Source organism: Tetranychus urticae, chromosome 3, assembly GCF_039701765.1.
Source record: "Tetranychus urticae isolate SD_2017Ah chromosome 3, NJAU_TeUrti_SD_1.0, whole genome shotgun sequence".
In the NCBI taxonomy this organism is placed as follows: Eukaryota; Metazoa; Arthropoda; class Arachnida; order Trombidiformes; family Tetranychidae; genus Tetranychus; species Tetranychus urticae.
Window position 1 is genome coordinate 24,058,749 of NC_142960.1, and position 26,245 is coordinate 24,084,993.

The 26,245-nt window shown below is 32.0% G+C and overlaps 4 protein-coding genes across 6 annotated transcripts in view; 1 reads left to right on the plus strand and 3 right to left on the minus strand.

Annotated features, from left to right (window-relative positions):
• LOC107365253 (synaptogenesis protein syg-2) overlaps positions 1-17,435 on the plus strand; it is a 142,466-nt gene extending 125,031 nt beyond the window's left edge. For both annotated transcript variants that reach the window (XM_015932727.3, XM_015932728.3), the window contains 11 exons: positions 5,275-5,604; positions 10,545-10,655; positions 11,502-11,705; positions 13,029-13,325; positions 13,400-13,491; positions 13,719-13,917; positions 14,447-15,118; positions 15,876-15,998; positions 16,089-16,134; positions 16,244-16,469; positions 16,536-17,435. In XM_015932727.3, coding sequence (XP_015788213.2) covers positions 5,275-5,604; positions 10,545-10,655; positions 11,502-11,705; positions 13,029-13,325; positions 13,400-13,491; positions 13,719-13,917; positions 14,447-15,118; positions 15,876-15,998; positions 16,089-16,134; positions 16,244-16,469; positions 16,536-16,682 — 2,447 coding nt within the window. In that variant the 3' untranslated portion in view covers positions 16,683-17,435. The remainder of the gene's footprint in view (positions 1-5,274; positions 5,605-10,544; positions 10,656-11,501; positions 11,706-13,028; positions 13,326-13,399; positions 13,492-13,718; positions 13,918-14,446; positions 15,119-15,875; positions 15,999-16,088; positions 16,135-16,243; positions 16,470-16,535) is intronic.
• Positions 17,387-18,778, minus strand: LOC107365254 (uncharacterized). The gene is made up of 4 exons (XM_015932729.3): positions 18,593-18,778; positions 18,177-18,331; positions 17,923-18,096; positions 17,387-17,844 (listed from the first exon to the last, which is right to left on the minus strand). The coding sequence occupies exons 2-4, from the start codon at positions 18,322-18,324 to the stop codon at positions 17,663-17,665; spliced, it is 504 nt and encodes a 167-aa protein (XP_015788215.1). The 5' UTR covers positions 18,325-18,331; positions 18,593-18,778; the 3' UTR covers positions 17,387-17,662.
• A 563-nt stretch (positions 18,779-19,341) lies between these two features.
• On the minus strand, positions 19,342-20,154 carry LOC107365073 (chromobox protein homolog 7). The gene has a single exon (XM_015932538.2). It carries the CDS (start codon positions 20,152-20,154, stop codon positions 19,678-19,680), a length of 477 nt encoding a protein of 158 aa, XP_015788024.2. The 3' UTR covers positions 19,342-19,677.
• On the minus strand, positions 19,342-25,122 carry LOC107365255 (uncharacterized). Of its 2 annotated transcripts, none has more exons than XM_089269864.1 (5): positions 24,568-25,122; positions 24,361-24,508; positions 23,018-24,059; positions 21,932-22,377; positions 19,342-21,753 (listed from the first exon to the last, which is right to left on the minus strand). In XM_089269864.1, the coding sequence occupies exons 1-5, from the start codon at positions 24,973-24,975 to the stop codon at positions 21,551-21,553; spliced, it is 2,247 nt and encodes a 748-aa protein (XP_089125990.1). In that variant the 5' UTR covers positions 24,976-25,122; the 3' UTR covers positions 19,342-21,550. The 2 variants fall into 2 exon arrangements, with proteins under 2 accessions (XP_089125990.1, XP_015788216.2); XM_015932730.3 differs by having other exon boundaries at positions 24,340-24,508.
• Positions 25,123-26,245: the final 1,123 nt, after the last annotated feature.

Sequence of the window (26,245 nt, forward strand, 5' to 3'; positions counted from 1 at the left end):
CTTGAAATAGTAATGAGATACTTTGTAAGTGTTCTCATCAAAAGTTTCTTTTGTCTTAATTTTCAAGATCGACATTTGGATCAAGATTGCCTTACAAGATGTTGTACCACTTCCTTAACCTTTCCGTTTGCTATCTTTTCCTTTTCTTTTTACTTGTTTATGTCTTTAATGAGTTCAGGGAATTGATAGTTATCATGAGTATTATTTTTCTTATCTCACTTGAATAATCACTTGTTGGATTGCATCGAATCATTAAATCTCAGTTACACAAATATTGTTCATAAACTCTATTAATTACACGCTTTCATTTCGGACCGATTCTATCATTTTATTTATTATTTTAGCGTAAAAGTGATTTTAAACAACAGCTTGGAGTAGATAATGGTTCTTGTCAATTTGGTTGACTTTGTTTTTCTGAGTGACATTTAAATTTGTTTATTGCAAGTCGTTTCAGATCCAAGGAAAAGTAAACTGACTCAAAAATGGTGAACACCATAAATTGAGAGAAACAGTGAAAATCACTCAACATTAAAAGCAATCCATTCCTTGGCTAACAAATTATCATCATGTAGCATTTCTTGATAAGGTTAATGCTTTGATCTTCTCTGGCCGAAGAGGAACGCGAAAGATCATTTTGTCTGATTAAAGGTGAAGAAAAGGTTCAACTTTGAATAGATATTGAATGATCATAAGTTAATCCAATAATTGTGACATAATAGGCAACATTATGAGTATAACCACAAAAAGAGTAAACACATTTTTGTCAAAATAAACTACGATAATGGGCCGATTCAGTTTAATGCTATACTTTTCATCAATTTCATTGAGAACCGAAAACTCGACTAAAAGGTAACCATAAAACTTTCAAGTTTAGACAATTTCATTTGATGGAAAATTCATTGTGATGTAGATCTAGATCAAACGATCGATCTGTGCGATTCAAAGCTCAGATGAACCTGGAAAGAGATGAGTAAATTAAACACTCGATCGATCTAGATATTGATAAATATTGATGCGAATTGAAATATTGACAGAAAAAATTGAATTTTCTCGAAATTTGATATTGCACTATAGACTAAACTCTAAAAATTGTTTTCATGATTCACACTTCTATTCAATTAAATTGACTGAATTTTTGTTCGAGATATCCGTAAATGTATGAAACTGCTTCTAAAAATATCAAGTTGAGGTCATTTTTGATGTAAATCACGAAAAATATCCAAACTTAAATTCGTCACGTAATACAAGAAGCGAAAAATCCTTTTCCTAATCATTAATAAAAAATGTTTTCACTTGAAACTCACAGAAATGGTGTTGTTCAAAATATAATGGCTTCAGGTCATGCAATATGCAACTTTATTCATTCATCAAGTTTACATAGACAGTGATAATGTTTACCAACTCAAAAATCCCAGAATCACTGGCAATGAAAACAAGAGACCAAACAAGCTTATTGATAATTGATTAGTGAATATCGAAAATGAAATCTAATCCTCAACAAATCCATTTGCTAATTTGGAATTCGATAAAATCTTTGTCAACCATTACCAGAGTTCATTCATAAAAAGCTCGTTTCCTTGCTTTTGCACAATATTTGCTCATAAAGAATATTTTTTTCGCTGAAATTATGCTTAGCTTTGAATGGCTTTTACCTTCCATCCAATTGTCATTCCTTTCATTCAAACTCTCATTGAATATTCATCTTAATAACACATTATCATTCTGCTAATTTCAATAAAGTGATTAAAAGCATTGCGAGTTGATTATTTCCCTGAATATGGAAGCATTAACAGAGGAAAACAACGAAACGAATGTTTATCAAAACAATTTATCGTCTCTTCGAAGCTGAAAACAATTGGTTAATTGAGTAATCATCATTATCAAATTTTCAAGATTTCCCTTTATTCCTTCGTTCGCTTTTCTAATGTTACATCAAAATGCTATTAAGAATCTGGCGAACAAAATAATCTCATGGAAACCCGGCAATAACAATATTGACTGTTATTAAGTTAATCATTTAAAAATCTTTACCAAATTAACTTTGTAATCACCAGAGTTTTTGTTTCCATAACAAAACTAGTTAATACAAGCGAATGAATGAATTAGGAAGAAAAGTGTAACCTTTTAACGTAATTCAGAGTTTCTATTCTGAATACATTAGTCTATTCTATTATCATAATTGTCATCATTATCATTACTTTTTTGTTTTAAAAACTTTTCTTGAGCAACAAATTTCTTCAGTTAATTCAACTGATTACATGATTTTAAATGAACCATGAAAAAACAGAATTGAATAGGAAATAGCAATAATTATAGTGAAAAAAGCCAGAATTAAAGATAGTAAAACAGTTTTCGCATTCAGCTAATCATTTCCAACTAATTCTTGTTCATTATTTAAACTTGATATTAATGCCTTTTCTAGAGATGAATTAACTCGACTTTACAAGTTATATTTATCGAGAATTGAATGTCCAGTTTATCGAAGAAAAATTGTTTTTTTCATGATCGCTGCATTAAATGATTCAAATGTTTCAAATCCAACTGTTCATTCAACCAATTCATTCAATTGTTCAATCAAAGGGTCAAGTATCAAGTGATTAAGATTTTTCTTTGCCTCATTTAGTTGATTAACTTTTTCCGTTGTTAATTATTTCGCTTTTTTCTTCTCTTTTCATCATCCATAATGAAAGTCAATTAACAAATGCATGATTAACATTAGATTTGATGATCGAGATTGAATAACAAAACACGATAACAACCAACGGATGCTTAAATTACATGGAAACGGAAACTTAGTTTTGTTGGTTAATGATTGATGAAAGTTATTGATAAATAGAAAGTAAAGCAAGTTTAAACTGCAGAATAAAAGTTGTATTCATTCAATTTTAATCAGAATTTGAAATTCGACTCATTCTGCTTTCAAGGCATCTTCTTTGATCTTCCAGAAGAGTTTTCTTCAGTCACCAGAAAACCTTGAATTTGTTTCTAAGCCTTGTTATTAGCATCTATTGGGTTCGACTTGTATTAACTGTTAGCTGAAACAACTCAGAAATGAGTATTTATTCAATTTCCATCAGGAATGGCTTCATAAGTCGAATTATTTTCACGTATCGACACTAAAGATTGATTCCCAGTGAAATAAATGCAAAATAAAATTGCATTCTAATATTTCAATGAGAACTGGATATTGGAAGGTGAAATTTCAGGAAAATGTAGAAAAGTATTTTGTTATTGAAAAAACTTGTCTTGAAATAATAACTTGCTGTTCGGTATTGTCTTTCATTGTTTTAGCATAAAATTATGTGTCAATAAAGTATCATGTTTTGAGTAGCTTGCTTTTTGTTGAACAACTTTAATAAAAGTTGGAATTGGACTCAACATCAATGATTTTATCAAGTCCTGTGAATATTTTCTTACTTTTTAGTTGGTTACCTTTAATATGTATCCATATTTTTGGCTAATGCATGCACTTGTTTGCAAGCAGTAATGTTCAATAATGTGAATGTTCGTTGAATCAAAGGAAAAACCATGAAATTGAATGCTGGAAATTCAAATTCTCATGATAATATCATTTAAGAATCCTGGTTTTTCCTTTTAAATCGTAATTTAACTGTTTCTTTAGCCAACAGTTCTTTGGTTTACAGTTTTGATGAAACGCTTTCAACTTCCCATTGCTCTGTTGTAAAGTTTACATTTTACATTAGTGTGTTCTTTGATCTCTACAATCTTCTTTCATTAGTCTTTTAAATGTTTTCATCTTCTGCTAATCGTGAATTTTAGGTTGAATTTCTCTCGCTTGTTGATGAATTTAACATTGCCTGGTTCGACCTAAACAAACATGTTGATCATTTAGAAGTAAATCTCTAAAATTTAAGTAAAACACTGAGAAATCAATTGAAGCAATAAATTGGAAGCTGCAAATGGAACTGGGAAGAGACAAAGTTGAGTGGAAAAATCGTTTCATTCATTCATCTGATTTGATTGTATAATGAAAAGGAATGTTTTGATCAAATATACAAAGAATTTTGAGGAGAAAAGGCAAAAGGAATAAAATGAAGGAAATCAGGACTGACTAAATAGTCTCTAACAGTTTGTAATGCAATGAATAATGTCTTTGTTTAAGTTAAGGTAAAGATGTCTAACCTCAAGGTGAATTAGATAACCCTTTATAAGGTGCTTTATTATTATTTATTAGATTCTCTGGTAAAACAATCAATCGATTTTGAAAAGTGTATTGAACTGAGCAAAAAGTAAATATTTCTCAAATTTTATTTGGCAAACGAAATTATTATCAATAAAATAAAGTTTAATGTGAAAAGGCGAGAATAACGTTTTTGTCGGATAAGAAGGAATTTGTTGCACTTTAATTGTTGAAGTGATTATTGTCGAGTTTTATTATTGATAATAAACAATAAAGTCAATGAGTTGACCAGGCAAAGAAGGAAATAAATATAATAAAAGTGAAAAGGTAAATAAGTTGCATTTAGATGTTGAAGAAATAAAAAGACGAAGACAAATAATATGAGAAGCAAAATGGTTACAAAAGTCAACAATATGATTGTTATGAACAATTGTGAACTTTTTTTCATCTCAAATGTATACAATTGAACTTGAAGACTATTTGAGCTGCAAAATGTAGCCCAAAAAACAATAAAAATAAACAAAATAAATACATGAGAAGATGAAGTTGGAAGAAGGAAAAGATGACAACAATTGTTTCCATTTTTGCTCTTTTTTGGGTTCTTCTTGATGCTTACACTGGTTAATGATGATTCGTTAAGTCACCAATGAACAAATGAATTGGAAGAGTGATAAAGAATGATGAGCCTAAAATGATGAAAACTAGTTGGAAGAAGGAGGAGAATCGGGAAAAGAAGAAAAAAATGATTGCTATTGTTTGGACATAAATCTTGAGTCAAAATGAACAGTTGATGGACAAAAATTGAAGTATTCATTTTAATCCCGTATCATGATGATAATGCATTGTCTCATTGGACTCTTTGACCATTTCATTGCTACTTAAATACGTTAATCTAACAAGAAAAGGATAAAACACTCCCAGTGGAGTAAATTATATGTTTTTTATTATTCACTTTAACCTTGTTTAACAAGTTAATTGAGGTTCCAGGTTGGCTTGTAATCGATGATTAGTTGAGAAGTGAGGAAATATTCAACATTTAATTTGCTGGGACAATCAAGAGAAGAATATATTTTCATTGAATTGTTTTCGAGACGCTTTTTGTTCGATTTTCTCATTTCTTTTTTTCGTTCCAGGCTGGCCTCAGTATATTGCAGCAGTTGGAAGCACAACCGACCTTCACTGTAACACAACCGCGCCAACTAAAGACGATTCGGTGGCCTTAATCCTTTGGTACAAAGATGATCTTGGTCATCCTTTGTACTCAATCGATGCTCGTTCAAGTGATAACTTTTCAGAGGCAAAACACTTTGCCAATAGTGAAAGAGCCAAGCTCAATTTAACCGATTCAATTTCAGTGTTGACTCTATCACCGGTCAAGGAACAAGATTCAGGTGAATATCGATGTAGAGTTGACTTTAAAAGAGGAAGAACAATCAATCGATTCCTTAATTTCCAAGTAATTGGTAAGTTACGTCAAAATGATAAGCAAATGCTGTGAAACAAGTTTCCATAAATATCATGAAAAATATACTCTGACTAAATTGATAATGATGATAGTATTGATTGAATAGTTAATTATTCATGTTAAACAATTTACTTTCCAGTTTCAGTTTATTTTCATCAAACCATCAACTCAAATAAAACAGAGTAAACAGTTAATTATTCATGGAATAATAAATTGTTACAAATGCAGGTAAAGCAAAAAAGTGCAATTAGTCAATATTCAGTGTTTGCCTCAGATGACACAAAATTAATGATAATTTCCAAATTAATCATTATTTTGATATTTCAATTGATACACAAATTCATATGATATATTCAATTTCATGACAGAAAGCGAAGTGATTTGAATCAAGAAATGATTTCATCGAAGTGCAGTTTAGAGGATTTCATTAAAATTTGCTTCGAATTAGAAAATTATTCAGATTTTTTTGAAACTTTTGGACTTTATTATTGAGTGATTTTGGGTCATTTTGCATAATTCATTCATAATGTCAGGTCAACACAATGGACATCATTATTAGTCGATTGGAGTAATAAAGCAAATCCAGAAAACTTGAAACTCCAACAAAAGGCTGAGTTTGTTTCCTCATCAATCAATCACATTTGACGGCCATTTTTTCATCATTAAGTGTAGTTTGAATGGTAAAGGATGAACTTGATGATGATGATGAATCTCAATGAACTTTTTGAGTTGAATAAAGAGGGTCAAATACGGAAGACATGAAAGAAGAGAAAAAAGTGAATGTCGAATAGACAAATGAAGTTGATGTCTTTTTTGCCTTCATTGGTCATCTTTTATTCCCTTTCATCATGGCCATCATTCTAATCATCCTGATCACCACTCTGATCATGAAACTGGCCAAATCATGGATCCACTTGAGAATAGTTCCTCTGATTATCCCAATAAAAACACTAAAAGGCTTATGTAAATATTTACGTTTTTACCTCTTCTTTTGCTCTTCTCTTGTTTATATATTCATTTGCTCATTGCTTGTGATACTCAACAATCGATGAACTGATCAGTTCCTGGAAACTGTTCAGACAACTCAGTGTCTTTCATGGCATTTCAACTCTTTTCTCTGCAACTTTTGTTCTCTCACTCAATTTAAAGGTCAAATGCGATGATTCAGGTTGAAAGCTATGAATGGCTTCTGAGATGAAACAAAATGTTCCATGTTGATGACAAAGAAAGTGATTCAATGGCAAGTGAAACAAATGAGGAAAAGAAAAGGAATTGGAATTGAAAAATGAGAAGAGATTTGTTGAGAATTGAAATGATGAGAATGATGAACATGTTGAACAACTGAAAAGTGAAAAGAATTTAATGGAAGAGCAAAGTTTCAGACTGATTATAAGGTGTATGAAATGGTGAAAGGATGAGAAGTTGAAATAAATTTTGAAGCAATATGAATTAGATGGATGCTAGGCTGAGCAGAAAATACGTTCAAGATTGAAAATCTAAGTCAATGGTGATGATAATGATGACAAATTTTCCTCTTTCATTCAATAAGAATCAAGATGATTGTATTATTCTGTTAGATCAATTGGAAATTCAACCCAAATGAATTAACTCTTCACTCTTTACGTTCATTTCATTCCTTTCAAAACTTCTTTTAAAAATTGAAAGAACCAAAAATATCTCTTCTTAACCTTAAAAAAGAAGAAGAAAAAAAGGTTTTCCTTTTCCTGTCATGAAATGTTTACCTTTTATTCAATTAAATTATCAACATTTTCTTCAAATCATTCAATTTATCATCATTTCATCTTTTAATCGATACAAATTTTCAAAGCCTCAGAGGTGACAAGGTGAAGTACAACTTGACGATCCTTACAAGCAACCAAATCTTAAATCAGTTGACTGAACAGTGACAGAGACTGGAGTTAGATGGATCAACAAGAAACCGGAGCTAATGTTCAGTTGGGTTTGATTAATTTCGCCAAGGGTGGAATTAAATTAATGCTTTACAAACTAAGAGTTTAAAGATGGATTAATAAGTGATTGAGCTAAAAAGTTTTGTTCTTCAGCCAATTCTGTCAAGTCAAACCCCAAAAATCAAAGTGTAGATTAAAGAGCAATTACTTGAGTCACTTAGTGGTCGAACTACAGTAACAGAACTACAGAGCTACTGTGGTTTTTGATAAGGAAAGCATTGCTAAGTTCGCTGACTCAAGAAATGATTGAACTATCTCAATGGCTTAGCGAAAACTGTTTCAATCAAGAAGTTCACTTTCAGAATTTACGTTTCGGTTCAAGATTTTGCTCTACGCCTTTCTCATGTAAGTCAGCAGTCAAAGTAACCTTTGTCAATATTGTAAGTTCGAACTTACAGTCTTTCAATTTGTGCTCGAGGCTCAAGTCTGCAGTCTTTAGCACCAACCATTCGTTCGTTATGATTACAAACAAGCGTGATTAATAAAAAGTATAAATGATTCGATTCACATAAATTAGATTCACTGAAACTTTTCGTTAGATCTTTCCTTCTAAGAAAATAAGATTAAAAATTTATCGATTTCCTGAGGATCCAAAAGAAAAGGTTTACTCATTAAAGTTACAATGTTTCTATTAATTCATTCGAGTCGAATCATTCATACTTTTTGTAATCATAACGAACAAAAGATTGGTGCTACAGACCATAAGTGTTAATATCTTGAGTTACTGGAAATTTTCCATTGCAATCAATTAAATTTCCATGTTCTTGTGATGAATCAATGCATCGATTGAGATTCCACCATTCATCCTCATAACGATAATATAAATATTACTCTCAACTCTCATTGAGTTGTATTAGACCCAAGAATTGATGAAAGAAAAAAAAGTTATGTTACAAAGTGTTTTTTTTCTGTTGAATTTTATTTCTCTCATCGCTTGTGATTACATTTCACTTGAAACTTTAGTTGATGTTTTTTGTGTGTATATTTGTGTTTGGCATCAATTGGATTTCATCCAACTTCAAATTGAAATAAACTTTTATGTTTTTCTTTTTTTTGTTTCAATAACTTTTTTTACCCTCATCTTCACTCCCAGTTATCATTATCATTCCCTGTTCTCATCTTTGACTTGGTTTTTTTATGTTCTCACTCTTGCTGGTAACAACTCAAATCTGAATTGATTTCCGTTCAAATATTGATAAGATTGGATAATGATGAGAAGAAACAAATTGAAGTGAAAAAAAGAGGAGGAAGATGATGATGAAAAGACCTCAGGAGAATGATTTGAAACAACATTATTTTTTTGCCTATCAAAACCTTTCTCAATGAGTTTGATTGAAAAGCATGTTTCTTTAATGTGAACTAAATTTCCTTGAGAGATAAACATTTCTCTTCAACTCTGCTCAATGATCTTAAATTGTGACCTAACTTGTGTCACTATCATCATCTCTTATTGCATTTATTTCTCATGCTCCTTGTCACAGGATAAACTGAGAACACATGAACAGGGGAAAGTTGAGGATAAATTAAACGTTTTGTTTTCACTCTTTTTTTTCTCTGCTCATCTTCTGTTGGAATCAACTTGTCTTTATCAGATGAGAAGCAAATAGAGACAAGTTTAAGGGATTCCATTGAAGATGGTTTCAACTGTCATGAGAATCAAGATTCTGATTCACAACTCATACATTTATTTTGCCCTTTTTTGTACCAACAGTCGTTACTCGCTAGCAGCAGTTTGTTTGTTTATATAAAACATTTTCCAATGTTTATGTCTCTTTATTAGCAAAGTATTTACTTGTTATTATCAAGTTTAGTCTTGAAGATGAAATGAAGAGAATCAATCAGCCTTTGAGCAACTTGCGTCATTATCATCATCATTTCACTTTTCATTCTTTGCGATTCAACGTCAATATTGTCTCAGAAAAAGAGAAAAAATCAAACTTTTCTTTGCGAAAATAACGGAAACAAAGTCTGGTGATTTCACTTTTTTTTCTTGTTTCTCTTTTGCTTTAGATTTATATTTATTTTTTGCCCTGTTTCTTCGTCTTCTTGATTGGATGCTGTTCAATCCTGATTTCAGAATCTAATCTTAAAGAGAGAGAAAAAAGTTTCCCCAATTCAATGGAACCTTCTCACAATGTAATTTTGACTCAAATTAATCTTGTCAAATCATGAAAATGGTTCCTTTTCTTTCAATTAATTTACTCTATTCACTGAATTTTTCTCATTTTCTTTTCGTTTTCTCTCAACTTTTTTTAGTTCCTTAAAAAGTTGTTTTCCCATTTTTTTCGAGTGTTTCAACTCTTTAAGTCCCAATTTGATCTTTTTTTCAGATTAAAACTCGATTCGAAACAATAATTTGTACTGAATATTTGAAATGTTTTATAATCACTTGCGAATTGATTGTTTCGTCAAAAAATAAAAACCATTAATTGTAAGGCAAATTGAAAGTCGATTCAAGTTTCCCTGAAAACGAAATCAGTTAATCAAAAGTATAATTTTGCGCTTCAATAATTAATTTTGCTTTTGGGACGAAATTCAATTAATTAATCATTTGGTTGTTAAATTGATTCAATAAATTGAATAAATAGAGACAAAGTAATGAAAAGAAATGAAGATTAACTTTTCTCTGTTTACTTTTCATCTTCCAGTTGTTGATACATTTGTTAAAAGAGTGCAAATTATGATAAGTTATGATTGATCAGAAATTATTTCTACCCTGAAAAACAATCAATCAACATTAAAAGTACAACTTGGTTTAACCCAGAATAATAATCAAAAATCAATGTTGACAAATGATTGTTTCATTCAACATCATTAACTATCATCATATTCACAATGGCTTGTCAAATGTTTGTCAACAAACTGTTAACACTGTAATGGACTTGAAATGATTGGAAACTTGTTTCTCTTTCCATTCTAATTGTGATTCACTTTGTAATGGAAAACAATTAACTTTCTATTTAATTAGTTCCAATTAAACAATTGATAATCTCCAGTGATAATGGACACAAAATTAAAGACATTGGTGGACCTTTCAATGAAGGAGAACCGCTCAACTTGACTTGTGAAGCTCAAGGAGGTAAGATTTGATTCACATCAAATCATCATATTGTTAACTCTAAGAATCGAAAGTTGATTGGAAAAGGTTAATCTTTTGATTCCAGCATTGATTAAGTTATGGACTTTGTCTGTTGGCCTAAAAAATCAAACCAAATGGTCAGCTCTTCATTTGTTCAATTTAGTTGGGAAACGTATTTGGTTAATCAAGAGCTTATGCATCTTTGAATATCTGGAAAGATTTAGTCGCATTAAACGTTAATTAGTTGTAATTTGAATGAGCAAATTAATCAGATTAGTAAATTGTGTTCCAATGTCCAAATGGAACCAGGAAAGATTAGATTTTACGATTTATTTCATTTCGTTTGAAAGCTTTCAAATTGAATGAGCAATTTTTTCTTCTTTCATAATTCATTTGGAAAGCTCAGAAAATTCAGACAACTTGAAATATTCATTGAAGTCCTTTTAAAGGCTCTGAAAGCAAGAATTTGAAATTCTTATCAAAAGAGAAATGAAAATTTCTTTTCATCTTTTTTATTTCGACTTTTTGGAGTTTATTATATTTTTTCTTGAAAGCCTAATCAGTATCAATGGATGATTCAGAATCAAAGTCAACTTGGAAAAGATTGAACAGAAAATTTAAGAATAATTTATAGAGTTTATTAAGCGATAGTTCGGTCATTTAGATGTTGTTTATTCAGTTCTTGTCATCATTTGAGATGAACTTGGATTCATCGATTGAACACAATCAATTGTCAGAGACATTGACAAAAGTAAACAAATTGTCTGTAACAATAATGATGATTAATTTGTGTTTTTCTGTATAAACTGTTGATCACTGAATTGGAAATAATTTTGTCAAAAACAGGTAAACCTTCACCTGAAATAACTTGGTTTCGTGGATCAACCATCATTGATGATACTTATTTCATGTCCGATGATGGATCAAGCCTTAATATACTTCATTTACCTGCACTTAAACGAGATGATTTAATGATGATTGTCACTTGTAAAGCAACTAATAACAACATAACAGAGCCAATTACACGAAGCATTGCCATTGATTTAAATTGTAAGTATCAATGAAACAAAAGCAAAGACAAAAAGTGAAAATGAAATGTTGAAAGTAACTCCATCTACAGTGGATATTAGCTGATGGTAAACAAGGATAATTGAATTGTGAAGTTGAATTAACAATTGATGGGTTGATGAAACAATAATAATAATGATAATAATTGTAACAACATGATTCTGCTTTTTTCACTCTTATCAACAAAGTTATCATTATTGTTGATGTGAAGCTCAGTTAAACCAGAAAACCAAGTTTAACAATAACAAAATGTTGAAAGGAAAAAAAAGGGAAACAGTTTCATGTTGGAACTTTTTTCTCCTTCATTTTTCTTTTTTTCTCAGGATTCGTGATGAGAATTGTTAATTATAAGGAACAATTCTGATAAGAAGAAAAGGGTTTGATAAAGCAAATGAAATGAAATGTTGAATGGACAAGGAAAAGGTATTTCAATCCTTTTGTGAGCAACATTACCAGTCTAAACAGTTGAGATGACAATAGTTGATCAGTTAAATGTTGTTAATCTACTTATGATGGACAAGTTGATTTGTTGATTAAGAGAAGGAATTGCTGTTCAATTTTTCAATGTTGATCACAAATTAGAGTTCAATCTAAAATCAATTTGATTATTTTGTCCAATTAGTTTTTCCTTATTGGAAAGTTGATGCCAAAACGATTAAATTGAGTTTCAAATGAAAAATGTAATCATCTAATTGTAGGTAAAAGAAAAGCAAAAGTAACATTTATCTTGAAGTAAACATTGTTATTAATAGGAGTAAAAACTCCCAACCAATTTAACAGATAACTAGTTTGTGATTTGATTGAAATTATTTCGTTATTAGATGTTGAATTGGTTAACTTGACTGTTAAAGATGAATTTCATGATGAACTTAATAATGGAAGTAATTGGATTGGAAAAATAATCAAATAATTTGTATCAATTGTTATTTTCATTCACAAGTTGCTTTTTCATTTTTCACCTTTATTCATGTTACTGTGAGAATAATTTTCTTAATCGTTGGAGCTTAAGATTAAATTATAAAAGCAATTTGTTTACGGTAAATCTAATTCATTTATTCAGTTTGTTTGCTTCATTTTCATGAAAGATCACTTTATGAGTTACAAAATGATTTCATGTTCAGTTTTATGTCTATAATTTGATTTTCATTGAAGTTTTGAATTTTTTTTGGTGTTTTATCCTGCAAATGGATTAAGATTGTTGACTTAATTGGATTTATTTATGGCTTTGAATGATTTTAAATTTATGCGCTTCCCCTTTTGGTCATAAAACTAAAGGCTTGCCATCTGTTGTCTTTCATTTAACAGTGAAGCCTAAAGAGGTTCAAATAATTAAACCGTTAAGTAAATTATCTATTGGTAAAACGGTTGAACTTGTTTGTCAATCAACTGGCTCTAAACCATCAGCTCATATTAAATGGACAATTGGATCTAATTTATTGGATGGTTTGGGTGAATCAACATCAGATGATGGTTCAGTTACGACCAGTTTTTTATCCTTTGTGCCTTCTATTGATGATAATGGGAAAAGATTAACTTGTACAGCTTGGAATCCAATGTTCAACGGAGATAGTCTTCAGGATGAAATGTTGCTCAATATTAGCTGTAAGTTGATTCTTGGGTTGAATATATTTTCTTTATATCTTACTTATCTTTGCCTTTTTTCTCGCTTTTTGCAGATGTGCCGATAGTATACCTTGCGATGGGTGTTAGTTCCAGAAATGAAAAGATCTTGGCTGGAAGTGATATATTTTTTGAATGCAATATTCAGGTAACAGCATAGTGGTTGATGCCTCGGTTCTATTAATTTTTACCAGTTAATTCATACCAAAAAGCTATTGTCGTAGACTATCTTCAAAAAAAAATAAAGTTATTGGTTAATTATAAGTTTTTAAAATGACATTGCTTTTATGGTTGATACATGATGTATTTCAATGTTGGAATATCTGAAATTTCAAAACAACTAACTGATAGTACCTTTGCATCTTTATTTAATAGGCTAATCCAGCTGCTGATAAAATGGGATGGTATTTCAACGGAAAGCCTTTAGTTTCAAATGAGACTGCTCATATTTTTATTTCAAATAATTCATTATTAATTAAAGATGTTTGGAAGAATCATGAAGGTAGATATAAGTGTTGGGCAGCAAACAACGAAGGACAGGGCTCATCGGACTCAATTGACTTGAACATTCAATGTGAGCAAACGTTAAACTCATGAAACTTGCAAGGAAAATTATGAATGTTTTTTACCAAAATTATTAAAATGCACAATAAACATTCAAAAGTTTCCAAACCACCGAGGACTATGTAAATACGGTCACCTACCAAATACTGCGCTAAATTTTTCAATGGCCTCTATTATGGAGGAGCTATATTTACTTTTGAATTCAGTCGAATTTCGATTCGATTTCTTTAATTGTCAATTAGTTTAATTCAATTTTCTTTCGTGGCTTTTAATCCAAAAACTCTGAAAATCAGTTTAAAAACAATTTTTGCCTTTTGATCTATTAAGGAAGATTGAAAATCATGAATTTCACTGACCGACGAATAGGGTAAATAAGCTATTTTGCGAGTGGTGCAGTATCTGGTAGGTGACTGTAACTTTCGTCTACTTTGATGTCTACGTCAACCAGCTGGCAATTTTAATTGAATGCCACAAAAACATCAAAGTTTACTGAGGATCACTTATTATAAATATTTCTAATTATTGTTTTCTGTTTGTAGTTGCTCCGATTTGCTCTGGTGCTCATAGGGTTTATTTTGGTGCTGCTTTTGGTGAAAAGGTTGAAATTACATGTGAAGTGGATGCTGATCCACCAGAAGTTAAATTTATTTGGTCTTTCAATGAATCATATTCATCCCAGTCTTCATCCCCATCTTCATTGCCATCCTCATCAGCCTCACCACCGACAATAAGCTCAACATCCATGAATATTGAAACGTTGTCCCTTGAATATAGTCAAAGTGGCCTTAAATCAACTGCAATATACACGCCTAAATCAACGTCCGATTATGGTGTACTTTTTTGTTGGGCAACCAATTCAATTGGATTATCAAAAGAGCCATGTAAATTTTATATTATTCCTGCTGGTCCACCAGAATCGCCTGAAAACTGTACAATAGCTAATATAACTATGGATTCATTAACTGTCTCCTGTTGGCCTGGTTATAATGGTGGCTTAGATCAAAAGTATCATCTTGAGATGCGACTAAATAATATTGACGGACCATTAATTCAAAATCAAAGTACAACTGATTATCCTTTTTTCATTGTTAAATCGCTTACTTCTGGTAATCCGTATATAATTAACATTTATGCAACTAATGTTAAGGGTCGATCAGATTCTGTCATTTTAAGAGGATCAACTCAACTTCAAGCTCAATGGCATACAACAGGTATTTATTTATTCACAATCAATCCCATCTTTTGATTATATTCACCCTCTTATCTTGATTGCTATTCAATTTGTTTTCCAAGTCGTTGAGTTATCACATTTTAGTCAGTCTTCCTTCTCATTATATTATCTCATTTCAAATGGTTTAACGTGGATAAAAAACAATACACTAGTTGGCCTAATTTTTCTCAGTTCTTCTGCTTGATACTGCTCGAAACTCACTTGAAATCTTTTCTGTGTGAAATACTCATGTCGTTAAATGAAAATGGTTCTAGAAACTAATTGATATACACGGAAAGAGTTCGTTTTATTTCATTACTAGTCAATTATTCTGTCTGTTCATCAAACTACAGTAAAACCTAGGAAAAGGTTGTATGAAATTAAGTAAAACAGTTTTCCTGGAGTCCTGAGGCTAGGCGAACCCTCGCAAGCTTACCCAGAGCCACAAAAATACAAATCACAAGCGAGTAAAACCTTTGCAAGGTGCTATTGTAATCTCAATATCAACTCGTTATTTGGCAAACTTGTTCAAATCATGACTCTTTAATTCTATCTAATTAAATCCCAATAGAAATGAGTAAAACTTATGTAAACAATTGAAACTTTGTAACTTTTTGTATCCTTTGACATCCAACTTGCTTTGAATCCCTAATTTTCTAATTGTTATCAGTTTAATTAATGCTTTTATTTGAAGCGTTGATTCCTTCTTGGCAAATATTGAATGAATTGAAATAATTTCTGTTTATTTTTCTTTACAGACTCAGTTGATGATATTGTAATCAATCCAATGACACTTATTTTGCTAGCTTCTTTGGGTACTTTCACTGCTCTTGGCTGTTTGATTATGTTAGTAATTAAAATAAAACGCAGCAAACGTCGCAGTAAGTATTTTGATTCAAACAAATGTCATGAATATTGTGTAATGTTAATTACATTTAACTCTGTCTGTTTTCAATTTCCGTTAATGTTAGATGCTGATTCCGTCAAGATAGCAATGAATACCATTTCTGATGAAAGGTAAATAAAACATTATCATAAATAGTGAGAGTTTAAAAAATCTATTCAAACTGAGTTTCTCTTTTGCTCATTTTCTTATTTTCCAATTTTTTCTTTTCCATCTGTACAGACTTCAAAACATGTTGCTGGATCAAGAATGTAGTGGAATTAATTTCGGACCAGATCTTGGTATTAATCATGTTACCAAATTTTGCAATAATCACGATGATAGCCTTTTTGACGAGCACAAAACAATTGATACTATTATTGTGCCTCAGCCTCCTGATGGTTCTTACCATCAGATTTGCCTTGAAAATCAAGAACTTTCCATGACAGACCAGAATAATGATAAACAGGTGATTATTTTTCATTTTGATTGTCATTCGAATTTTTTTAACTCGACTTTCTTTGTTTCCCGGCAGACTAATGAGATGTTACATGTTTGCCATGTTGGTGAAGGATTAATTGGAACAAGTCCATTGTTTATTGAACATATTTACTGTCATCAAGACGATTCTCGAACTGGTCATTCTTCAAGTGGTATTTATTTTCGTGATATGGTTGGCTGAGTCCTGTGTATATTTTTGAGACTTTAAATAATGCCTGACCTGCCTTTAGACGTTTTGGAAAATGATAAAACGTCAAATCGAATCGTTTCGAAAAAAAATCAAGATTATTTGACCACTGAATGCTTGATGCTGATCCTTCTCCAGGCCACTTCGAAGATTGAAATTAGTCTTTTGATTACTACCATTTACATTTGGCAACAATTCATGAACAACATCTGGGATTCATGGGTATAATTTTGTGGAAACAGATGACATTTAAACCACAGAAAATAAAATTAGTCAATGGACTGCATTCAGAATCAAATAGACTAAACATTTGATACAAGTTTACTGTTTAAATTTGATTATCTGACTCCTGGAAATATTTATGTCCATTATACCAAAGTAATTTTTTAATTTGTAATTTTTTACGCCTTTTCACTCAAATCCACTGCGGGTTGGCCGTATTTAAAACTGATGGAATAGCTTCTGAAGTCGATTTGAACATATTCTCACGATGAAATAAAGGAAGCAAATCGCAAATTTATCTTGATGCTCTTTATAAGTGCCTTTTTGGATCCTTTGCAATAATGAATGGATGATCCTTGGTTCTGTCGTTACTGGATTGAACTCTGCCTTTCCTAGATGTGCTCCAATTTTTGACTATTTCATGAAAATTGACTCAATCAAGTGACCAATGTTTACTAGGAAAAAAATAAAAACTATTTTGTAATACTCAAATAATTCACTTTAATAAATTGAATTCAAAATTAATGGAAAGACTTTTTTTGTAGACAAACTTCATGTGAAAGAGTCTAGGTGGCATAAAAAAGTTATAAGCTTGGATTGGTCCAATCTTGAATAAATCAAGAATGTTTTCTTTGTGGCGAAAATATGAATTTTTGAATGAGATCAAGAATATAACTCTTCAGGCTGCAATATCTTGACTATAGAGATTATGGTGAGTTTTGAGTTTCATTACAGGAGTGACGTAGCCAACATTAAAATGTATCAACATAAAATGTGTAAGGTGTTTCTAATGACTCAATAGAAGCAATAAGCGCTGGATTGGTGAGTTGTACATATTTTGAGTAGAGACGGCTAGAGCAGAAGAGGTTAACTGACCAAAATAATGAGAGAGCAGCAAAAATAGCGTCAACATGATAGCCACGAAGCGTTAGTTCTGTAATGAAATAACATTATTAATGATTATATCAATAAATGACTGAATTCATAATAAAATTGGTTGAAAACTACGAACCTTCATGATGTTTAACAGATAAATATATATAAATTGGTAAAGCGATGATCGCCGCAATAGACAAGACGAAAGAAAACTTAATCAAGCTCCGGAAAGTATATTTGTCATACCACACATCAATTTGAGCTTTGAGGAATAACACATGTAGATGAATGAGCGAAATGGCATTGACACCTGTTAATGAAAAGGTTTTTGATTAGATACAGCGATAATAAAAGAGCTTTTCGAGCAAAAACTTTGCACGGTAAACTCACCCAAAAATAGGCTCCAAATGGATGCATTATAGTCTTCATGGTTTAGAAGGTAATAGAAGAAGGAAATAAAGCCTAGTAACGCTGATAAAAGGCCAAAAAATATTTGCACGATTATCAGGAATGTGTTGCCGAAGCAACCGCTAATCATTTTGTACCTATCGTAAACAGAAATAATAGTGTCATTAGTTCAAAAATTGACAATAAATTAGTAAATAAATTAATCAACTTCATTTCATACAGATGTACAAATAGCTTATTTTCACTATTTCCACGAAAACAGTTACCAAAGCCTAATGTTATGAATCATAATTATGAATCATTATACATGGTGTTATTGATTAAAATGAAGTTGCTTATGTAAAATGTAATTAAATTGTAAGTAATAAGTTATTGTTAACAAACAGAGATCAACTTACCTTCAGATTGGTGATAATGGCAAGCAAGGCGAATTAAGATAGGACAATAGGCTCTCATCAGCTTTGCTTTAGTTTGTTATTATAATGAATATGTCAATGTAAACACTAGGATTAAACCAGAGGAAGTGGTGTTATTTAACCAAAGCATCAGATTTTTAATCATAAATTATGGCTGTTGGTGGACTAGAAACAGAAAAAAGAGAGAAAAATAGAGAGATATTTTATAGTTAGGAGGAGGGAGAGCAAGATGAAAGAGAATCAAATCATATGATCGACCTTTGTAACTGTGTTTTATATCCACATTCAAATAGCAAGTATTAGCTAAAAATGCAGCAAATAATTTGCAGTATTATTAGTTATTGGTTTTGTTATGAGGTTTGGTTGATTCCATGTAAAGCGAAACACTATATAGAAAAGATTGCCTTGAGTTAGGCCTCGATTGTTTACAATCTAAGAAATTGTACGATTGTACTGTACGATTGCAATTAAATAGAAACAGTCTAGAAACAGACAAGCTTAATAGTTAACATCGAAACCTAATGTTCATTAGTCAGTTTCAAGATTGTTGAACAATCATTGTATTGACATTACTTGCATCATCTTTTCAAATAACATCCAGATGTATAATGCGTGATGAAATTATCTCATTCATTTTCAATCAAACAAACAAACAAACATTGAAATTGATAATCGATTTACAGTTTGTTTATGATTATACCAAATAATTTAGTTATTTTTAATGCAGGTAATTTTATTAATTTAAGATTTATTGTTTATTCAAAAATGAGTGAATTCGCAGACCGAGATACAAAAATGCAAACAAAAAGGATTGGAAAAAATATGATCAAAGCCTGTATAAGTGTATAAAATTTCAATCGAAAATATAAATCTATATCAATTCTGAAATTTTTTGAGAATGTGCGTTTTGCGGTAAAAAGTAGAATGCATGAGATAAAATATACAATTGGTTAGAAAAATAAGGTTGAATTGAAAGTTGAGATCAAACTTGATTGAGCTTCTTTGAGGAAACCCTTTGGTAACTTGTTTACGATTCTCATCAAAAAAGTGAATTTTGAAGAAACAGCTTAAGATCTGTCCATGAAGAAACCTTGATCTGTTTTACATTCTTTAACAGTAATGGTCATATCATTGACAAAGACATCCGTGATCAATATTTGATCCACCAATTTATTCTTGTTTTTCCAAATTTCTGGTGGTGAAGGACAAACCCTTAAGGTCCTATCGTGAATAGAACCAACATCAAGATCCTCATTAGATTGTAGTTGATTGTCCGAAGTTTCGGTTACCGAATCATTTTTAGAGGAAGCATCTCTTTGTGTCCTTTCAAATTCTTGGATTAATCCTTCGTCGAGAAAATTTTCCTCAGGTTCCCAGGTATTATGTTTAGGGGACCAGTCTTTCCATTTCACAAAATATTCAGCTCGACCACGCTTCAAACGTTTTTTTAAAATACTTTCAACAACAAAAACACTACCACCACCATCAGGATCATCCATTGCTTTATGACGACGAGACATTTTGTTTAAACTGCGTAAATTCATAATCAGTGTCACAATCCGTCAATAATATTTACAGAAAGTAAAAAACACTAAAATTGTGGCAAGAAAATGAGCAAGGGAAGAAACACAAACCAAAATAACTATGAAAAAATTCAATTTTTGTCATCAACATTTGTAGTCAAGGTATTTACTGAACCAAATGCGATTTTATCGGATATAAGGATCTTGTTGGATCCGTTTAACTTCGATGCATCGAACTTCTCGATAATGGATATCGACTGATGAGATTCAGTTTCAGATTCAATTACATCTGTAATTTATCAACATTTTTTCAAGTTGCTAACATTTCAACACCTTATGAAACTCAGTCGTTTAATCAACTATCAGTGATCACATAACTAAACTCGCGAACCTTAGTATGGCAACTGTGGATGATATAGAAGCCATTCAGCCATGGATTACCTTTGCTCGACGAGCGTGTCTAGAGTAACAAAGTTGTTCTCATAAAAAATATATCCCAATTCACTATATTTTTCAAGAAAGTTTTAATAGAAGAGGTTGAATAAAATCTTTTGAGCTTATACTTTCGCTTTCCAATAAAAGCAGTTACCGTTTGATTAAAAGAATAAGTATTACGATTCAGCCAAAAATTGAAAGATCATCATTGATATTTGATGCTTCTTGTCGGTTTTTACACAATTTTACCAATAATGTTTTGACAAGTTAAATAGTGATCAAAAACGATGGAGAAAGGTTTTTTAATTTTTACACATGTATTGACATCCTAAAATCAAAAATTGGAACAATCCTGAAAATTAAGTTTGTATAATCATTATTAATTCTTTAAATGGATCATCAGTGGCATGTTTAGTTTCATCTTTTTTCACACAACCTCCATCAGGTAAAACAGCAAATTGAATCGGAACGCCCTTTTCAAGCTGTTTTAGGAGCTGAGAATTCTGTAATCTTGGCCAAAAAGGCGTAATTATTCTTAGTTTTTGCATGATTTGCAACTCAATTAAAAAATTTTCAAAAGCTATTTTCAATGGTTTGATAACATTCGGCAGAGTCGATCATATTTCCAATAATGTGTCGATCAAAAATTGAAATTGACTGGTAACTTGACTTTCATCATTTTCTTGAAGGAGGGTAGAGAGATCATTAATTAGTAATTTATCTGTCCACTTGGTTAGCTACCAATCGATGAAGTATCCACAGTGGTAAGTGATGAGAATCTTAGAGAATAATGAAGAAGCTTAATGTTAATGTCAGTGAAGTTGTGAGAGTCTATCTATGTGTGTAACCGTATAATATGCTGGCTTTAGATGTAGGTATGTCTTAGTGTGAGATACAAATTTGAATGTTTCACGAGATTGTGGATGCGATTTGATAGTAATTAAGAGAAGTAGAGAAAAAATAGAAAGAAAATGAAAAAAGCTCAAAAGCGTCTGACAGAATGCATATAAGGTCTTTCATCAGATCCTAATCCAGATGCTGAGCCAATTCCACCATGAGACATTATACCAGCCATGGGCATATTTGAACTATTATCATAGAGGTCATTTAATTGATTTCCACCACCAGTCATCAATGATGAGCTCAATCCTGTTCCACGTGACCTTGATTCAGAAACTGAAGGTCCTAAGCGAAGAGGGCGAGAAAATTCAAAATTTTAAATCAACCATTCATTTTCATATAAAATCCAAATCCAGGTAGAGATTAAATCAAGTATGCATCATTTCTTTGTGAAATGGGCGAAAAAATGAAGGAAATACTTGACAACAATTATTCATTAATTGATGATCATTTGATGATTTACCTGCTGGATATGACATTTTGGATAAATTTGAAGAACCTCGGTCTCCTGAATTCCAGTCTCCACTATTACCACCAGAGTATGCAGCACCAGCAGAATAACCAGAACCTATTGATGTTAATCCTTTATCCAAATAGCGATCTCTTCGATCATGAGAACCTTTCCAATCATCTCGTCCTCCACCTCCTCTTCGATCTCGATCTCGCGACGAACCTGTCATTCGAGAAGAGTCCCTGTAATAACCCCCACTAGGACCACCAGTGTTCCGCCGATCATCGCGATCATGACCACCACCGCTTCCACCATGACGACCAGAATCTCGTCTCATGTCGTATTCATTCCTTGAAGCTCCAGACGATGGATTATCTAATTTCATTCGACGATAGTTACCTCCTTTATTGTCATAAGGAGCTGATGTGTGACCATGACGAGCATCAAAATCTGACATTCTGTCATAGTTGTGAAGTGATTAGATGTTTTGGTAATAATTCCAGTTGTTGGTGGTTGTAATTGATGGTATTTTGGAACCGATTTAAGGAAAGGATAATGGAGAAAGAGAAAGAGAAAGAGACCATGAAGATATCAACATTTTTAACTTGAATCAGTTAATTTAGAAAAGCCTATCTTAAAGTATTGAGTTTTTCGTGCTTTTTTCTTTGTTTAAGTATTCGAGTACTCTTTGATTAAAACTTTCATGCATCGGACATTAAAGACTTCCAGATATTTTGATAAGACCTTGTCTCGAAGCTTGTCTTTGCCATATATTGTAATAAATTAAAGTAACTCTTCTTGCTCATTTTCTTATAGATTTTGATCAAAGATCCAAGATTTTGAGGACTTTCAAGATATTCTTTGAGGTAAATCAAATCAAAAAAATAGAATTCAAAAAAAGATTCAAAGACCATGGACTTTTTCACGTGACCATTATTTGAGTGAGTGAGAAGATGGAGTCTAAACTTGCATGGAAGTTCATTCTTCGCTCAAATTTTCTTCGAATTTAAATTAAAGATAGGTGAAAACCAGATTATCAAACTGGAAGAGCAACCGGAATGCCAAATGCAATGTTGCTAGGGTCAAGTATGATCTTACCGAGATCCAACGGCTACATTAAATGGTCTTCCAGATGCAGTCACTGGTGAAGGATTAGACATCCTTTTACGATCATCCCAATGCAAATCCATATCCCTGGGATCACCTCGGGAATCATAAGGTCTCTTGTTGATACCAGATCGTCCTCTTGGGCTGTCGTCGATGCGATGTGGTAACTGGAATTGTTTTCTCCTAAGTTCATCTCGTTCTCTTTCGAGTCGCTCTCTTTCGAGACGGGCTTTCTCTCTTTCTAATCTCAAGATTTCAGCCTTTTCCCGTTCCAATCTTTCTCTTTCTATTCGAAGTTTTACCATTTCACGTTCAATTCGATCACGTTCCTCTTGAGCTTTGCGTTCAACTTCTCGTTGGGTTCGGATGAGTTCGATTCGCCGCCTTTTGGCTTCTTGAATCTCACGATCACGTTCTCTTCGCCTTTGAGCTCTTTCAGTTTCAATGCGCCTAAGTAAAACAGGGTTAGGGCGAGAACTAGAGGATCGACCACGAGTATTCATTCTTCGGGCCAAAAACGCAGGAGCTAAACGTCTCATCGGTCTACGACCTAATTTACGAGGAGGACTCTCAGAACCTTTTTTATGATCACGACTGCGACTTCGACTCGGACTTTTAGAGGAACGTTCTTTTTTGATTTTAATTTCATCTTTAGATTCGTCCTTTTTATCAGCCTCTTTTTCATCTTTAGATTTGTCATCCTTTTTGTCATCCTTTTTGTCTTTGTCTTTGTCTTTTTCTTTAGATTTGTCTTTATCTTTATCTTTGTCCTTTTCTTTTTCTTTAGTTTTGTCTTTGTCCTTTTCTTTGGATTTGTCTTTTTCGACACCTTTATCACGGTCCTTGTCCTTTTCTTTTGACTGGTCTTTATCGTCATCTTTCTTCTTCTCCTTCTCTTTATCTTTGGATTTGTCTTTCTCTCTGTTTTTAGTTTTCTCTTTCTCTTTATCCCGATCCTTTTGTCTATCTTTTTCCTTCTCCTTGTCTTTGTCACCAGATTTCTCTCTCTTTTTCTTATCATCATCATGTGAACCTGAAACCAAGCAAGTTGGATTAATTTCAAGACAGAAAAATAGTTTTGCATAAAAGTATCTTAATTTGACAAAAAAGTAAAAGAGCCATAAAAATATTGTGACGTATAAAAAACCGTAAACCGAAGCTTCGGAATGTCTTTGCATCAGGGATAAATCTAAATATTTCGCAGAGCGATACATGAACAGCCAGTGAAAGACAAGGGTAAATAGTATAACCCGTTGATATCAGGTTGAAAAAATAATTTGGTAGACACGGGTATGATAATGACAGATTCTCACTTTTTTCATCGCTCTTCTTACTATCGTCTTTTGATTTATCCTTGTCTGACTCCTTGTTTTCATCACTCCTCGATTTTGAATCTTTATCTTTAGGTTTGTCTTTCTTAGTTGAACTGCTACTACTAGTAGATTTGTGCCTAGAGCTCGAACTTGATTCACTAGGACGATTCTGAAAATAAATATAAGAAAACCATTAGCAATAATACGTAAGAAAATAACAAAACGTACCTTGCTGACAGTGATTGTTTTACCATCTAATTCGGTTTTGTTTAAATGTTGGATACATTTTTCTGCCTGTTCAGCAGTCTCCATGGTAATGAAACCGTGAGCTCTGGACCCAGGCATTCTAGGATTTGTGATAATTTTGGCACTCAACACTTTCCCATGTTTTTTGAACAATGTTTGCAAGGAGGCCGCCCGCGTGCTACTTGATAATCCACTGACCCACACATTGTTACTTCCTGATGTTAAGCTTGTATCAGTTTTGACTTCTGGAGCTACCTTTACTTCATCAACAGGCTTACTTGTATCACCATTCGCATTGTCGGTGTTTAATTCTTCAGCTGGTATATCATCATCTTCCTCCCTGATAGAGCCATTTGATTCATCCAAGTAAATCTCATACATTGATGACATTAATAATGGTTACAACGGCAACACAAAAAATATTAACAATTGATGAATAATTGTAGCAAATATAATATTAGATGGAAAAGAAATACCAATTAAATAATTATTTCAAAAGATTTATTTAAACAGAAACAGAATGTATCAGATTAATGAGTGTAAAATGAACAAAGAGTGAGGAGATGAGGAAGAGACACAAGCAGAAAATGAAAGTTAAGCTTACAAACACAAGAGGGCGCCATTAAGAAATCGAGAAAACTCAAAATTAAATGACTCAAAAAACCGTAAATTACTTCAAGTAAACATCGATTTTTTTTGCCAAAACTTGCAAGAAAAATAGTAATGCTCCACCAGGCTTTACTCCTGGAACTGAGAATTTTGTGCTTTCAATTGTTCATTTGATCTTTTATCGACTTTTACAATTTATGATTTTTATCAATATGTTTCGACTGACTGTTTGAAAAATTAGCAAGGATTACAACTGTTGTAAAACTCCTTACCATGCAACCGTGGAGTGTCAACGTTTAAACAGTTTAAACCGTTGAGAATTTCTTGGTTAGATACCGAAGCTAGCGAGATACTAACTGGCTGGCTTAATTCTGATAAAATCAAGCTTGGCTTGGCTCAGCCGGCTTGAGCTACTCAGCTAATTAAAAGGCTGATTTGGCTGAGTTTGGCTTGAAAAATTGCATTTAATTCAATTTTATAAGTTAAAAAATATCTTCGTATTTTATATTAAACATTTAACACCACTTTAATGACATAACTCAACATACTCTATCCAATGACACCTCTCTCATTCAAATTGGCGTCAGACGTTCACTTCCCTTGTGAGTGAACTTATCATAATTATCATGAGCAAATAAAATTTTATCAATTCTACATGGATTGAGTTGCCAGCGTTTTAATGAGTTAATTATTTCTAATGAAATAAACAAGATTTCAGTGCAAATTACAAGTAAAAACAGAATTTGAGCGAAAAAAAACTATTTCCAAATGAAAAAGACGACCAAATTTATTAGCTAGCCGGCTCAGCTAAAATTGAATTTGACTGGCTTGAGCTGGCTCGAGCTATTTACTTTTAACTGGCTTCAAGCACGTGAAGAAATAGCTGGCTGGCTGGCTCAATTGGCTAGCTTCGGTATCTATTCTTGGTGTTGAATATTTTCTGTCAGCAGATGGCTCTAATCTTGCAGAAAAGTCGAGAGTTTATTGAATTAGTTTCTAGGAATTTACTTTTGAGATTTAAATTCAAATTGTAGTACTAGGTATGCATTTA